Source organism: Brugia malayi, assembly GCF_000002995.4.
Source record: "Brugia malayi strain FR3 genome assembly, contig: Bm_v4_ChrX_scaffold_001, whole genome shotgun sequence".
NCBI lineage: Eukaryota > Metazoa > Nematoda > Chromadorea > Rhabditida > Onchocercidae > Brugia > Brugia malayi.
In genome coordinates, this window is record NW_025062479.1 from 19,535,093 (window position 1) to 19,550,116 (window position 15,024).

The 15,024-nt window shown below is 34.6% G+C and overlaps 2 protein-coding genes across 2 annotated transcripts; both read right to left on the reverse strand.

Annotated features, from left to right (window-relative positions):
• Window positions 1-287: 287 nt before the first annotated feature.
• Bma-acr-8.1 (Uncharacterized protein) lies at window positions 288-603 on the reverse strand (the record flags this gene model as incomplete). The annotated part of the gene is made up of 2 exons (XM_001898274.1): window positions 288-408; window positions 530-603. 2 exons carry the CDS (start codon window positions 601-603, stop codon window positions 288-290), a joined length of 195 nt encoding a protein of 64 aa, XP_001898309.1.
• A 1,113-nt stretch (window positions 604-1,716) lies between these two features.
• Bma-ama-1 (Uncharacterized protein) lies at window positions 1,717-14,145 on the reverse strand (the record flags this gene model as incomplete). The annotated part of the gene is made up of 35 exons (XM_001898275.2): window positions 1,717-1,776; window positions 2,096-2,158; window positions 2,263-2,319; window positions 2,493-2,555; window positions 2,699-2,758; window positions 2,875-2,981; window positions 3,121-3,309; window positions 3,414-3,497; window positions 3,843-3,905; window positions 4,030-4,247; window positions 4,351-4,503; window positions 4,632-4,797; window positions 5,165-5,296; window positions 5,456-6,231; window positions 6,379-6,728; window positions 6,978-7,157; window positions 7,471-7,603; window positions 7,761-7,874; window positions 8,229-8,445; window positions 8,671-8,773; window positions 8,920-9,112; window positions 9,303-9,577; window positions 9,902-9,990; window positions 10,296-10,519; window positions 10,620-10,762; window positions 10,974-11,064; window positions 11,184-11,315; window positions 11,422-11,642; window positions 11,845-11,950; window positions 12,098-12,263; window positions 12,409-12,487; window positions 12,628-12,750; window positions 13,301-13,483; window positions 13,648-13,863; window positions 14,062-14,145. 35 exons carry the CDS (start codon window positions 14,143-14,145, stop codon window positions 1,717-1,719), a joined length of 5,613 nt encoding a protein of 1,870 aa, XP_001898310.2.
• Between the last annotated feature and the right edge of the window lie 879 nt (window positions 14,146-15,024).

Genomic DNA, 15,024 nt, shown 5'->3' on the forward strand with positions numbered 1-15,024 from the left:
GCTTACATGATATACAATTTAGAACAGTTTTAAAGAACATTCAATTAAGACAATCTTTAGTTCTTTAGATTTAATAGAATTTTATTTTGACAAATCATTATAATTCGGTTTTTTCTCACAAGTTTATTTGGAAGCAGTTGAATTAGGGATATTAAAATAAATATTCTACAAGAAGTAACATTACAGAAATGTTCTAAGATGCGGGTGGAACGAGTCAGAAACAAATTACACTAAAAAATACTAAAAGAGATATTATTTTGTAAGTCTGGTAAATTATCATCGCATAATTATAGGCATAAGCCTACGGGACAAAATGATTTATAAATGCTCGGTGGTTTCCAAACCACTGCACCGGTGTAGTAGACTAACGCATCACTCATGATCGTTATGTGCGGTTCGCCATCTGCGCTGAAATGAAAGTAAGACTCGATCTCATCCACGTAAATAGTAGCAGAAGAGCTAGTAATATCCGCCATTAATTGACAATATATTATTACTGATAAGTGATTTCAAATTCCAGATAATTTACTTGTTATACAACAGGATATCCGGTATCCATATCTGATCAGATGGAACATGAAGTTTTCGAATATTACCGTACATTCACTGCCATAAGATTATATTCCCTGAAAGGATTTGCTTAAAAACAAGGAAGTGAAATAGGATCATTCATGAATTACCTGCACAAAACCTGATCAAGCCGAAGATCATTTGTCGCAGATGTCTGTTTAAGCTACTACAATTTCATTCCCTGTCATCCGAACTAGACATAGCACCAATTATAAAATAATCTGTAGCTTGATCGAACCGGACGAAAAGTCCAGGTAACTCTGAAGTAAAAGTAGTATTAGCTTACTTATAAAACTGAGCCAAAATATAACCTAAGGCATCTTTTCTTCATACTCAAGAACGCTCAACATGAAGGAAAAGCATCAGACTGCCAACGTTCGTGCCCCCACCATTCCTGAAGTCACTACGACTCACATCTATCTGCTACTTCCAGTGCACGCATCACGATCACGTGGTACATATATATGTGAAGTACCCATAATACTTCATGTGATCAGTCGTGTTTTTTCACGAATGATATGCAGTGAAAATTAAGAAAACATATGAAGAGTATATTTATATTGTAAACATCCATAACAACAAATAGGAATGGTACAATGAACTTATTTCAAACAAATTTCTGAAATCAACAGTGCAATCGTCATACCCGTAAAAACGCAACCTACCGAAGCACTGCTATGTTCCAACTTAATTCAGCAGTTTATTCACTAGTTTACTTAATACACAATGCCATTTACAAAATAGCTAAATAAAAAAAGCTGTGACAGCAAAAAAAGGAAAGTGTAAATCATGCTAAAGATAAGTCGAAATTTTCCTTGCAACTGTTGAGATCACATTTTTTGCAATTGTTGACATTGTTGAGATACAAAAATAAAAATTTACACAATACTGCTGAAGCTAAAAGATCTTCAAACTATTACATAACCTAAACAATGGATTCAGCAGCTGACAACCAGAACGGTAATACAAGAAAAACTATATGTTTCAAATATAACAATATAGAAACTGAAAATTTAACAGTTCTTCACAAAATTTGCAAAATATCAATTTTTTGTTGACATAATCAAAACTGGTTGCTCATGATTATAACAAATCCTGTTGATGAAATTGCGCATGATAAAATCTTGTTGAATGAATATTAATGAACTAATCGCCAGGTGAGTATTGAGGAGAAGATGGACTATACTGCGGTGATGATGGAGAATACTGAAAATCTATTTTAACTAACATGATTTAGAATTTTTTGTTCAGTAAAACGCAGATATTTGGTAAATGCTAGCTTTTTTAACGAATTTAGCAGCTGATGCTAATTTTAATGCTAAAGTTAATGATTTCATCGAAGACGACAATTATTTCTTGACAAGGGGGGATGAAATTTAAAAAATTACTTGTGTATTCTAATACTTATGTACCCTCTAACACTTTATAGTCACTCACTATATCAAAAGTAGTTCTTCCTGGTTAAAATGGAATAGGTCACTGAGGAAATAAAATTCTTCCATTTAAGATTAACGAAACAAAATACCTGTGGTGAACTCGGTGAGTATTGGGGAGATGACGGACTATACTGTGGTGAACTTCGCGAGTACTGAAAAAATTCATCAATAACAACAGTTGCAAGATATCGATGAAAACAAAATTTTTGGAAATAACCTTTTTTCTCTAAAAATGAACTCAAAAACCCGAACGAACCGAAGTGCCTGCTCCACCTGGCGAACTTGGACTATACTGAGGTGATGTCGGTGAGTACTGCAAATAAAAAACCATCACTATACATGTGAATACAAGATAAATCAAAAATACCTTAGACTGTCAATATAAAGATTATGAGCATAAAGCGATGAAGTCATTCGTGCGAGTTCAACCGAAATATGGAGAATGCTTACTTATAATCAAATTTTGAACGAGAAAAAATTCCTAACCTGTGGACTTGATGGACTGTATCTTGGAGAAGATGGTGAATACTGTGGCGACGTTGGCGAGTACTGAAAGAAATTAATTTCAATAATAAATGTGGTTAAGTGTGGAAATAATTTGAAAATAGTGAAACATTCTTTAAAATAATAAATCCTTTCTTGATCATTTCAGTTTTTTTTTTTTCTCTTGAACATAAATGTAAACAACTTACCGCAGGTGAGGCATCGCCAGCTGGTGAACTTGGTGTGTATTGCGGTGACGATGGTGAATACTGTAAAATTATTTAAAATGCTTCAAAAATTAGAAATTTTCAGGAATTTTGGCTATAAAGTGCTATTATGCTAATATTAATCAATTAATGCATTAATGGAGATTCCTAGAACATACCTGTGGGCTACTCGGACTGTACTGTGGCGATGAAGGACTGTATGCTGGACTGGTAGGACTGTAGGTTGGACTTGTCGGAGAATAACGGGGAGAAGATGGAGAATAACCTAGACGGTTTAAATTAATGCAATTTCAAAAATAACTATTTCTATTTTGAGCAAAATATGATAGCATACTTTCTATTAGTGAATTTTAAAGCATGGCTAAAAAATAAAAAAGAAAGGTTAAAAAAGTAATTGTACTAACCAGGAGAAGCAGGGCTGTAAGATGGGCTCGTTGGACTATATGTTGGACTAGTTGGAGAATAAGCAGGTGACGTAGGACTGTATGTTGGGCTTGTAGGACTATAGGCTGGTGAAGTAGGTGAATAACGAGGAGACGATGGAGAATAACCAGGTGAGGCTGGAGAATAACTTGGTGAAGTCGGTGAATAAGCTGAAAATACTTAATAATATTGAAATGAAAAGCTACGTTGGGTAAACAATAAAAAGCAAACTGCCGTTGGGAATTAAAAATTTTCAGTGCTGAATTAATCTTACATGGTGAAGTTGGAGAATAACTTGGACTAGTCGGTGAGTAGCCTGGAGAGGTAGGACTGTAACTCGGAGAAGTCGGTGAATAACCTGGAAAGATAAATAAAGCAATAATTTAAGACCAACTGCAGTTAATATTTTAAATGATCATAACGCAAATAAATATAAAGAAATAAAATCCACACCACAAAATAATATAGTAATGAAAAAACTAAAATTTGCAAATATTGTCACAATAATAAAAACATCATAAAAGATCATAGTTTTAGGCTGACAACTGAAAAAAAATTTTTTTTAATCTACTAACTTTCACCATATAAAACATTAATTACCACGAAACAGATTCTGATTATCCGGTTCAGAAGTTTCGGAAACACCGGAAAGTTTGTTCAAATCTATTCAGAATTTTATAAAGAGCGGCATAAAATGACATACTAGGTGAAGTAGGACTGTAACTTGGTGAAGTAGGCGAATAACTTGGAGAAGTTGGAGAGTAACCTAAAATTTAATGAAATAAGTGCATCTGCAAAACTTGATCAGGATTTAAAATCAACTGGAACGAAATAATTTACTTCTCATTTGAGTACTAAGCACTGCTAAAAATAGCACTAATAAATATTACTTGGACTGGTTGGGGAATATCGTGGACTCATGACACCATAAGCAGGTGATGAAGCACCATAAGGAGATGCTGGACTAGTCGGCGAATAACCTGGACTACTTAGTCCTTCCAAACCTGAACCGTAATCACTAGCTGCTGGAGAATAAGCACCGGCACCGGATGGTGACATTCCTCCAAGCGATCCACCAGGTGAGCCTGGGCTCCAACTTCCACCGCCTCTAAAAATCGTCTGATCAAAAATCAAAACAAAAAACTTCATATTCCGTAATCCTTCCCACGTCCCATACTACAGTCCTGCGGTAGAAGGAGGAAATATGATACCCATAAGGTGAAAAGCCTCCTTCGCTGTGTCCTGAGGGTGAAAAACCTGCTCCACCTGGAGTCATTCCTGAACCAGTTGCTGGACTCCATGCAGCTCCATAAGCAGGTGTTGTGCCGGCATTCCATGGAGTTTGTGCTGGGCTCATTGCTGAGCTAAAAATTAAAACAATTTCATATCATATTAAAAATCTACTATTATTCCTTAGAAAGGAAGGTATTAAATGTCAGTCGTTTCATATTGCTCAAAAATAAATTATAAATTTAAAAAATTCAAAAAACACCTTGCTGGAGACATGGAACTGCCAAAATACATTCCACCAGTACCCAGAAGCCCGCCACCAGTTTGTATTTCCATAGCCAATTTACATTTGTCAGCATCGAGAACCAAATCGAAGCAGCCCGTGCCAGCTCTAGCTAACTGACCCAGCATGATGTTCTCAGATACACCTAAAAATATGAGCTTCTATTCCCACATGCAGCAAGAGAGTTTAAAGCCTTTTGTCATCAGGAATCCATTTGATTTGTTTAATTATTTAGTGATAAGATCGAAGTTACGCCTATACAAATAACTCCCCTTCCCGTTTCCTATTTTGAATAGTGTTGCACTATTCTAAAATCATCCCTATCCGTTGAATTTAAAACCGTTTCAAAGAAGCTTTCTTACTCTTCCAAAAAAAAAACTCGATGATTACATGAATTCTGTTGGAAATATTTCGAAAATTTCTCAAGAAATTATGCGTCAGTACTCTTCGAGATTTCTTAAAACTGTGATTTGCATGAGTTATTCGCCTTTTTTTTTTTTTAACGAGGTTACCTTTTACAGGATCCTGCTCAGCGTGAACCGCTGCCTCCATGAGAATGTCAACAGTTTCTTCAAATGAACACCGCATAAGAGCTCCTACTTCTTGTCTGTTAATACCATGGCGAGTGATTGCCATCAGGTGGCCTAAATTCACAGTTTTTCAGTTAGTGTGTATTCAAAACAAACTACATAAATACCTGCTATTTAAATCCAACTGCAGATAGCATAAATGAATTTGTTCTTATAAAAAAGGAAACCTTCAATACAAATAACAAAAATACATCAGTCGCGAAATGAATTTACCCTTAGCGGTCATGACATCGCACAAGAGAGCCAAATGTCTGTAATTAACATAGGAACCATCAAACGAAATGACATGATTCATTTCACGTTCAATAGCTTTCCGAACTGCTTCAATTCCCAAAACTTCGAATATTTCACATATATCGTTGGACGTCGTACGTATCGGGTCCACATTTTGTTCACTCAGTACCTTAGCTAAGGCAGTACCATCAGTTTCTAGAAGCCATTCTGGAATTGCCTTAAAACCACCATCCGGAGTAATCACAACTCGTTTTTTGTCATCAGTTGTTGGTTTATGCATGTATACTTTGGTAATAGCTTCAATACCTTGAAGCGTAAGGTCACTGAGCATATTGGTTTCAATACAACGCAAGAACACGTCATCTTCCATTCGCTCCACTTGTTCATCTTCATTACCCTTGTCACCTTCCTGATTGGTGATACGCAAACGAAATACAAGTTTTTCTGCATTATCATCTGTATAAATGACATTCAGATCATCACCAAATCCCTGATGTATCTTATCTGCAATTGCTTCCATCGTTAATTTCTTATCAGTCATGCGTCGACGATCCAATTCGATACGCAGAAGCCATGGACTGCATCGAGATGGATCAAAATCCGGCATTTCATAGAAAATGTTTACCCATTCCTGATCTTCTTCAATTATGGTATTCTTCGGGTCTGGATCATAATAAATTGCTGTATTTGCAGTTACCTTTCGTAATGTTGTATGTTCCAACTTACACAGTACGTCCTTAGCCTTTTCAGCATCTCTGAAATTTAAAACTAATTTTATCTTCTATTCATCAAGTTATATTTATTTGTCCTTTTTAAACAAGATAGATCATCCAATAACCAAGTAATATCGCCACTTGTTCAAATAAAAATTTTTTACAAAGTTTCGGATAAAAACGACAAACTTCGCAGCAGTTCCCTGCAGAAAAACTGTTAATGAAGGTGTTTTCGGCTTCTTCGAAACATTGATGATTTCTTTAAGCCGCGGTACGCCAAGTGTGACATTTTTGGCCGAAACGCCAGCGTAATGAAAAGTATTCAGAGTCATCTGCGTAGCTGGTTCACCCAAACTTTGAGCTGCTATTGCACCAACCATTTCACCGGGTTGCACAATTGCTTGTTTGAAACGAGATTCAATTTCACCAATAAGCCATTCGAAGCCTTCCGAATTCAAACGATGTTTTTCAGCCATCCTTTTTGCACAGAGTGTTGATCGTAGTAATATATTCATTAGAAGAGTAGCATTATATTGAGCCTAAAGGATATTTATTTGAGCATCGTCTCAAAAGGAGAAGTGACCAACTTGAAATCAATATTTCAATAAATGATATTTTTTATTTAGCTAAATAGAAAAATTTTAACTTTGGGTATAATGTAAATGATTCCCTTCCCAATTAATAGCATGAAATTGTAATGGTTAAATTCTTTTCTCTGATTAAGTAAAGGAAAAAAAAAATCATAAATTTATACGATCTATTTTTTCCTTTCAGGGCGACTAATTTACCTGCTTGCTGATTCGATCTTCACCGCTAACAATAACGAGCTTTTTGCTAAGTTCTTTAACACCTTCAATTACACGTAGCGGATTAAGATCAGTCGGCTTCCGAAGTTCTACACGAAATATTTTCTGAGCATTCCAAATCATGCGTTGCAAATTACACGGCAACACAATTTTAGCGTCCCCCTGGAAGACAGCACCAGAAAAACGATGAAAAAATAAATTCAAATATATCTTATTCAAATATAAACAACAAATTTATACCATGCATTAGCCATGGAACAAAATGAATATTTAAATTGCTTAAATGATTTCAAGAACAAATTTATTTTCTGAAATATCATGCAACACCTACTTTCAAAAGCAGGAAGAAATCTGCACAAACTTCTTTTCAACCTTTCATGATTAGATAAATAAGTTCGGTTAATATCACCTATAACAAATTACACAAATAAAACATACACCACAAAAAAATAACACGCAGAATTAAATAAATTACCTTAGGGAATATTTTTCGAAGCAGTCGACGATCTTCTTCAAGTTGTCCCCATTCAGCTTCTACTTCTTTAAGCGCTTCCGCAGATCCTTGTAATTCGCGAACAACGTTTTCAGTGTACAATTTACGCAATGATCTATTAAAAAAAAAAATTAGAGAAATAGTTATTAAAAAAAAAAAAAAAAAATTAGAGAAATAGTTATTAAAAAAAAAAAAAAAAATTAGAGAAATACTTTCCTGTACAAAATTTTAATTTCCAAAAAGTGGATACCGAATTCGAAATAAAAACTCACTTTTCATCCGAAAGATCCAACTTAAACTCTTTTTCAAACAAGGCATTTGTTGGCTTCATACTAGGCATAGATTGATTTTCAACCCACATACCGTCTAGACCGTCCTCACCATATCTAAAAGTAATTTCATAAATCGCAGATTGTTGTATTTAGATCGAATTCATCACGAATTCAAAAAGCTATATAGAAACCACCACACAATCAAATCTCAATTTTCCTAGCATTTTTATATGCTACACCTTCCCTGGACTCAGTTAAACAAAACACTCAAAATATTGCAACCATGAGTACTACCAACATAATAAAGTGAAGCAGTTCGTAATATTTGTGCACATCTTTATTTCCATTCATTGTGGTGGGAAACAAATTTTGCTTAGTACTAAATGGTACTAAGTGGAATAAGCGTCAAAGAATATAAAGTGGAAGTAAGTGAAAAAATATGATGGATCGTATGGAAATTAATTTTACCTCAACTGCACTAACTGCCCAAGCGAATTACGCACAGTACCATCATAATTGACCATTACACTTTCCATAGCTTTGATCAGGCGACGCTGAATGTAGCCAGTTTCTGCTGTCTTTACTGCAGTATCGATAAGGCCTTCACGACCTCCCATAGCATGAAAAAAGAACTCCGATGGAGTCAGCCCTGCCAGATATGAGTTCTCGACAAAGCCTTTCGACTCTACAATGCAAATTTTATTACTTCAATCCATTTATTTCATTGCACCTGATATATACTTAATTTTACCACCCTATATAGTTTTATTATTGCAGCGCATAGAATACAAACATATTACATCTCGTAAATTCGCATATATTTATTAATGAAATAAATAAGCTCATCTATTTCACAAAAAATTAAAAATTTAATAGTGATAAATAAAAATCAAAATGTAGAACAAATTACCGGGTCCGTAATCATCTTTGATAAAATGAGGTAAAGTTCTGTGGCGGAAACCGAATGGAATACGTTTACCTTCAACGTTCTGCTGCCCCACACAAGCTATGACCTGGAAGTTGATAATTTAACGCTAATTTTTAAAAAAGATATTCAGAGTCACGACAAGATTAACTAATATTTCAATGACGACCTGTTCTGTAGTAAGGAATCTTTGTTACTAAATTTTTATTCTCTAGAGTAAAACATTTGCCGTACTTGCGAAATATTGATTTTGGATCCCTTAGAACCGGCAACAACCATAGCTTTGAAATTGTTGTATTCGGACAAAGAACGTTGTGCACTACCACCGGTACGATCACGTGCATCATTCAGTATACGATTCACCATATTTTCAAAGGTCTGTCGCAGCGTATTACCTGGAGTTGGTTCCAACTCATCATTATGTGCTCTGAAAAAGTCTCCCAATAATGATTTTAGCGATATACGGATAAAAAGAATTCAAAAACTGTTAAAAAACCATTTTTTTTTTTTTCAAAGTATTAGCAGAGAGATTTCCATTTCATCTATCTTTCCATACTGCAATTTTGGACAAAAGTTATGCAACGATACAGAGAAACTTATAAACAACAAAAATTCACTTTTCAATAACTTCTACGACATCCAGCTTCGCTTTTCGGATCGTTTCTTGAATATCACGATATGTAGCTTGATCAGCAATAGTATCACCAATACCAATAGTATGTCCTTCAGCAAGTAACCAGGCATTAACAACCGTCTGTATATGTGAATAAAAATGTGCCGCAACTTCCCAGCCGAGTTCTAGCGTGACAACATGCAACAAATTACCAGCTGAACGACCAATTGTTCGAGAACAAATAATTCCCGATAATAATTCACCGTGTTCAATGATCACCTACAAATGGTCCCTGAACTCATTAAATATGCACCCTACGCAAGCAATGACTACTCATAAAAATGAATTATCAATATCTGATTTTCAACATAAGCAGTGCCTTAGGTTTAATTTTAATTTTATTCGTTTTTTTTTTTTTTTTTAAATTTTGCTTATGTCATAACTTTACTTATAACTGATTCGTTTTTTTTTTTTTTAAACTTTTACTTAAACGATCTACTTCAACAAAAAAGATTAATTTAATCAGCATTGCACTGCACGGACGTCGAAATTTCACCTATTTTAGTTTTAAGTGGAAAACTAATGCGAACGCAAAAATTCTACCTTAGTATCACCAGGAGAAATCCACTTGTAAGGACCGTTATCCTCGTCATCTGGATGAGTTGAGTGAGTTCGCAATACATTTACATTACCTATATTAAATAATTTAGCAAACAAGGGCTGGAATAAAAACATTTAAATAATTACGGGTCAAACTACATTTGATATTTCACTGTCATAAAAGTTACGTAGTCTGGAATCGAAAAAAAAAAAACAATGTCAACTATCTCTGGAATCACTAAATTTTGATTTGATTCTTGAAATATGTAAATATATTAGGACGTCTAAAAATGCTTAAATGTCACAATTATAATTATCAGTGAGCTTCGGAAAATTTGTAAAATGGGCACGTAGCCCAAGCAGATTAAAATAGAGGGGAAAAAATAACCAAACATACCAGGAATGATAAGAGTGAACACTTGTTTTCCAGTCCATAGCGGTTTTGGCTTCAATATAGCAGGCTGGGGAACTTTTCCATCCCAGTTTGGCATCTGCATAAGCAGATCCATCATTCGTGGTAATTCAATAAACACATCACGTTTAGTCATCATGCGGACAGCAGTAAGTGTATCTTGAACAATACCCATCACTGGTTTGTTTGCTTGTGGTGTAATTAGCTGCCTGTAAATTAATTCAATTTCTTTTAATATGATTACCGAGTAAATAGAATAAAAGAATTTGCCACTGAATCATTTACAGAAATTCATTTTGACTAAATGACCTTGGCACCATTGCAATTTCAGAAACTTCGGCTTTCGTTTCTAAACTTTGCGGTAAATGTAGATTCATCTCATCTCCATCAAAATCAGCATTGTAAGGTGTTGTTACGGAAAGATTCAAACGAAATGTTGACCATGGTAAAATCTAAAAAAATATTTCATTACAAATTTAACTTCCAGTATTTATTTTTTGACTTTAAAGTCATGTGTCTTTCTTATATTTTGTTACGGTAAATTGTCACAAAGTTATTTATGATGTAGAAATTTCTTTGCATTCAACAAGTTCCCTCATTTCATTTTAATTGAAAATTTTATTTTTGACCATAAAAATGTTCCGGACTGTTGCAAATTATGACCTTAACTTTGTGACCCATCATTGACATTTTGTGCAGTGTTGGCTGCCGGTTGAATACAATAATATCACCATCTTTCATGTGTCGTTCCACTCTGTAATGAAAAGAATTAAAAGAATTTTTAAATGTTAGACGACAAAAAGCAGTAATCAGTAGAAGTAAAGATAACTACCACATCGCATAAACTATAAAATAATTCGGCCTTAGTATTACCTGTAACCAGGTTGCAGATGAAGATCTGCTGCTCTTGGATGATAACGTAGATCCACTCGAGCACCATTTTCGCGAATGATATATTTTGCTCCTGGATACTGACTATCACCACGATTTACCAATTCTTGTAATCTAAAAAGTTTATACAGCTTTGATTTCCAAAAAAATATTATCGACTTTAGTTTCTGAGATCTAAGACATTATACCAAACATGAATTAAAAATAAATCAGAACTAACTTGTCGATGTTGAAAGGTGTGACAATCTCTGGGAATGTCATATTTTGTGCAATGGTACGTGGCACACCAACTGTATCTATAGGTAGGTTTGGATCCGGTGTAATCACAGTGCGAGCTGAGAAATCCACTCGTTTACCCATCAAATTCCCTCTGATTCTGCCTTCTTTCCCTTTCAAGCGTTGTTTGATTGATTTTAGTGGTCGGCCTCCTTTTTGTGTAGCCTAAATCACCATTTTCTTACATTTTCAGTTTCCTAACACACACACACACACAAAAAAAAAAAAAAAGACTAAAAATATCAAAAGTTAATCTATCGTAATAGCTGCCACAATAAATTGCAGTTAACACTAATTAGTAATGATCCATATTTTCAAAAAATATACTGTACATAGTAAGAAAACTGCAAATAAGTGGAGTCGTTACCGCAGGAAGACCGGGAATGGAATTATCAATCAGTGTAGCTACGTGATACTGCAAAAGTTTGACGTCTTCTGCAAGAACGTGCGCAGCTGCTCCATTTGCTTCATTTCTAAATTATAGCTACATTGTAATCACTAACATAGAGTTTGGATTTCCACTGACCAGCCATATATCTTAAAATTCAAGAAATTTCAAATGATAAGATTGATCAGATAATTTCAATCGATAAATATAAATCTTGATTCAACAGAAATACCGCTTCAGTTGATTGTTAGTCTTCACTACATCGGACAGTTTATGTGTTAAGTCGTCCTGGTTACGCGCTGAACCAAACGTAACTACAGCAGGTCGGACAGCTAATGGGGGCACTGGAATCACTTGTGCAATCATCCAGTCTGGTCGAGCATATCGTGGATCCATACCTAAAATATATTTCATAATAAATATTGGTTCTAACATTATAACACTATACTCTAACAAACTATCAATCCACAACGAATTATACATCTATTATGTTACTGTTTATTAAAGTTTATTGAATATCAAGAGACTTATTTAAAAAATCACCGAGTATGAGACAATCGGAGTCTGAAATGGACTTGAAAATCTCCAGTGCTCGTTCTGCAGTTAAAACAATTTTTCTTTCCTGCAATATCATTTGTGTGAATTAAATTGTGATATAAAACAACAGAAACGAATTTTATTTTGCCCATTCAACTAAACTTAGTTTTTCTTAGGTCAAACTAACGTCAGAAAAAGTTTTTATCTCAAAAAAAAAAAAAAAACCTGCGTGTCTTCGTTGATGTGCTTCTTCCATTCTGCTATAATATCTATCCCAACTCGCTTGTACGAGGGTTGATATCTACCACAACCACCTGATTTGATTTCTCTCTCACTTTCCTCACCATCCTAAAAAAGAATATGATGCAAAAAAGTTGGATTTTGATTAAATTTGAAATTTCCACTGATTAAAAACTTTTAATAATCTGCGAAACAAAGCAAAATCATTATTATACCATTTTATTAACTTACATAAATATGCCTCATAACCAAAATCTGTCAATAAGTAGTCCACTAATACTGATTAATGAACGACTGGGTAATCATAAGGCACCTGAAACGATCACTGGACATTTCAAATTTAGTGGTTTTACACTAAATTGATACATCGACCAACCGTTATTTATCTTATTATTTGTCTATTTTTTTTTTAAATTTAATAAAGGTTTAGAGGTTTACAATGAACTGGCTGGAAAGCCCTAAACCACTACTAAAATTTGAAAACCGAAGTGAGGGCTTCAACTGACATATGATTACCCAACAGACTCAATACAAAGTGCTGCAGGATTACCTACTATGTTTTAGAACACCTTTATAAGCTGATATAATAATCTCTATTTTTCCGTTTGCATTGACTACTCATCGAAATGCTGTAATTGATAGAAAAAAAAAAAAATACCTCTCCTCCAACAGCATGCAGCTCGTTGCCACCTTCACAAACAGTTTTCGATTTGCATATTTCATAAATAACGGCCAGCCTGCGGCGTGCATTTCCAGCAGTTTTTCTGAGCAATTCTTTCACTCGAGGACTATCTTTATCTACCATTAATCTGCTGCAGTAGAAACATACACAACGTAAAAGCTGCAAAACACAAAAATATAAATAGTAAAACTTATAAGTAAAACGGTGCACTTCTAATATCAAAAGTGTTTATCTCTTCCAGTTCTTCACGTGTATAGAATTACATATAATATATTTTTCAATATAAGAATTACAACACAACGTAGATAAACATGAGTTATTACCTTCAATGTTTTACTCAAAAACCCGATATGAAATACAGGTTTGGCAAGTTCAATATGTGCAAAGTGTCCTGGGCAATCAGCTAAGCTACCAGCGCAAGTCATACAACGTCCTCTTCGATCGACTACGCCTTGTCGTGGATCCATCAACCCGCCTAGCTTTGGTTTCCCATTTTCATAAATTTCGGAAAATTCAATTTCTCCAATTGACATCCGCTTCTATATAACAAGCTGTGCCTTATATGCTTGTGAAATATTTAAAATGCAAATGACTTCCAATCTTAATATTTTTAGTTTAGAAGTTGACCTACAGTTAAGCTGAGAATGATATTACAATAGAGAAACGTAGTACCAAGCTTCACAGACACTGAGCTAAATTAAAGACTTTCAAATTTTATAAAAATAAAATTCACTAACGATTTCATCAGGACTAAGTATACCAAACTGCACCCTTTTCACAGTGCGTAAGGGTGCACGAAAATCAACACCAACAAGAGCCATGGATATTGCTCTGTCTTCAATTAGCAACTGATAATGAACAGATTCTTTGCAATTTATCTAAAAAAGAAGTACATTTAGTAATCCTATGTGCTTGACTTCCGAAAGACACAAAGAGGTGTTATTCTGAAACTGTCCACGTACAGTCGATTACGAAGAGGTGAGAACCTTCTTCACGTGTAAAAACGCAACTTAGCATCATTTTTTCCAAGCCAAAAAAAAACTCCACTATCGCTAGACTCTAATCCCTAACAACAACAATCATCAGCAATTTAATTTCTTGAACTTAACAAAACCAGCAGACGAGCTATGCTACGATTCATCTTACTGTGCAAGGTACGTTGTGCAAATGCATCGATCAAGCGCTTGCAGTTATCTCGGGAGACGGGAATGGCTGGATAGTTTGCTTCATTGCCAACTAAATTTTTAAGAAATCGGATTTTTATTTGCTGTGTCATGTCATAGTGCACTGTAACTAGTATTTTCACTCACACTCATATCTGATCACTGAAATATCACTTCGATATTCTGACGCTCTAGCAATAGTTATCTTGAAACTTAGTAATGGAGGGATCAAAATATATGCTTTTTAATACTAGACGAATCTGTCATGGTGCATCAGTTTTACTAATCTTCCTCGATGAGATAAGTTAGGTCGGATTGCCTTAATAACATTTCATTAGTTCATTATGAGCAAAGCAGAATTACACCGGAAGTAGACATTTACCTTAAGATTTGCTCTTCGTATCATTTTGCTTTTTACATCAATCAACCGAAATGACTGGCACTGCTGTCAGCTGATCAGCTTACATTTGTTCCTCTCCTTCAGTCAATTACAATGTTTGTATAGCATTAACGTTCCTTTACTTTTTCATTCTTTAC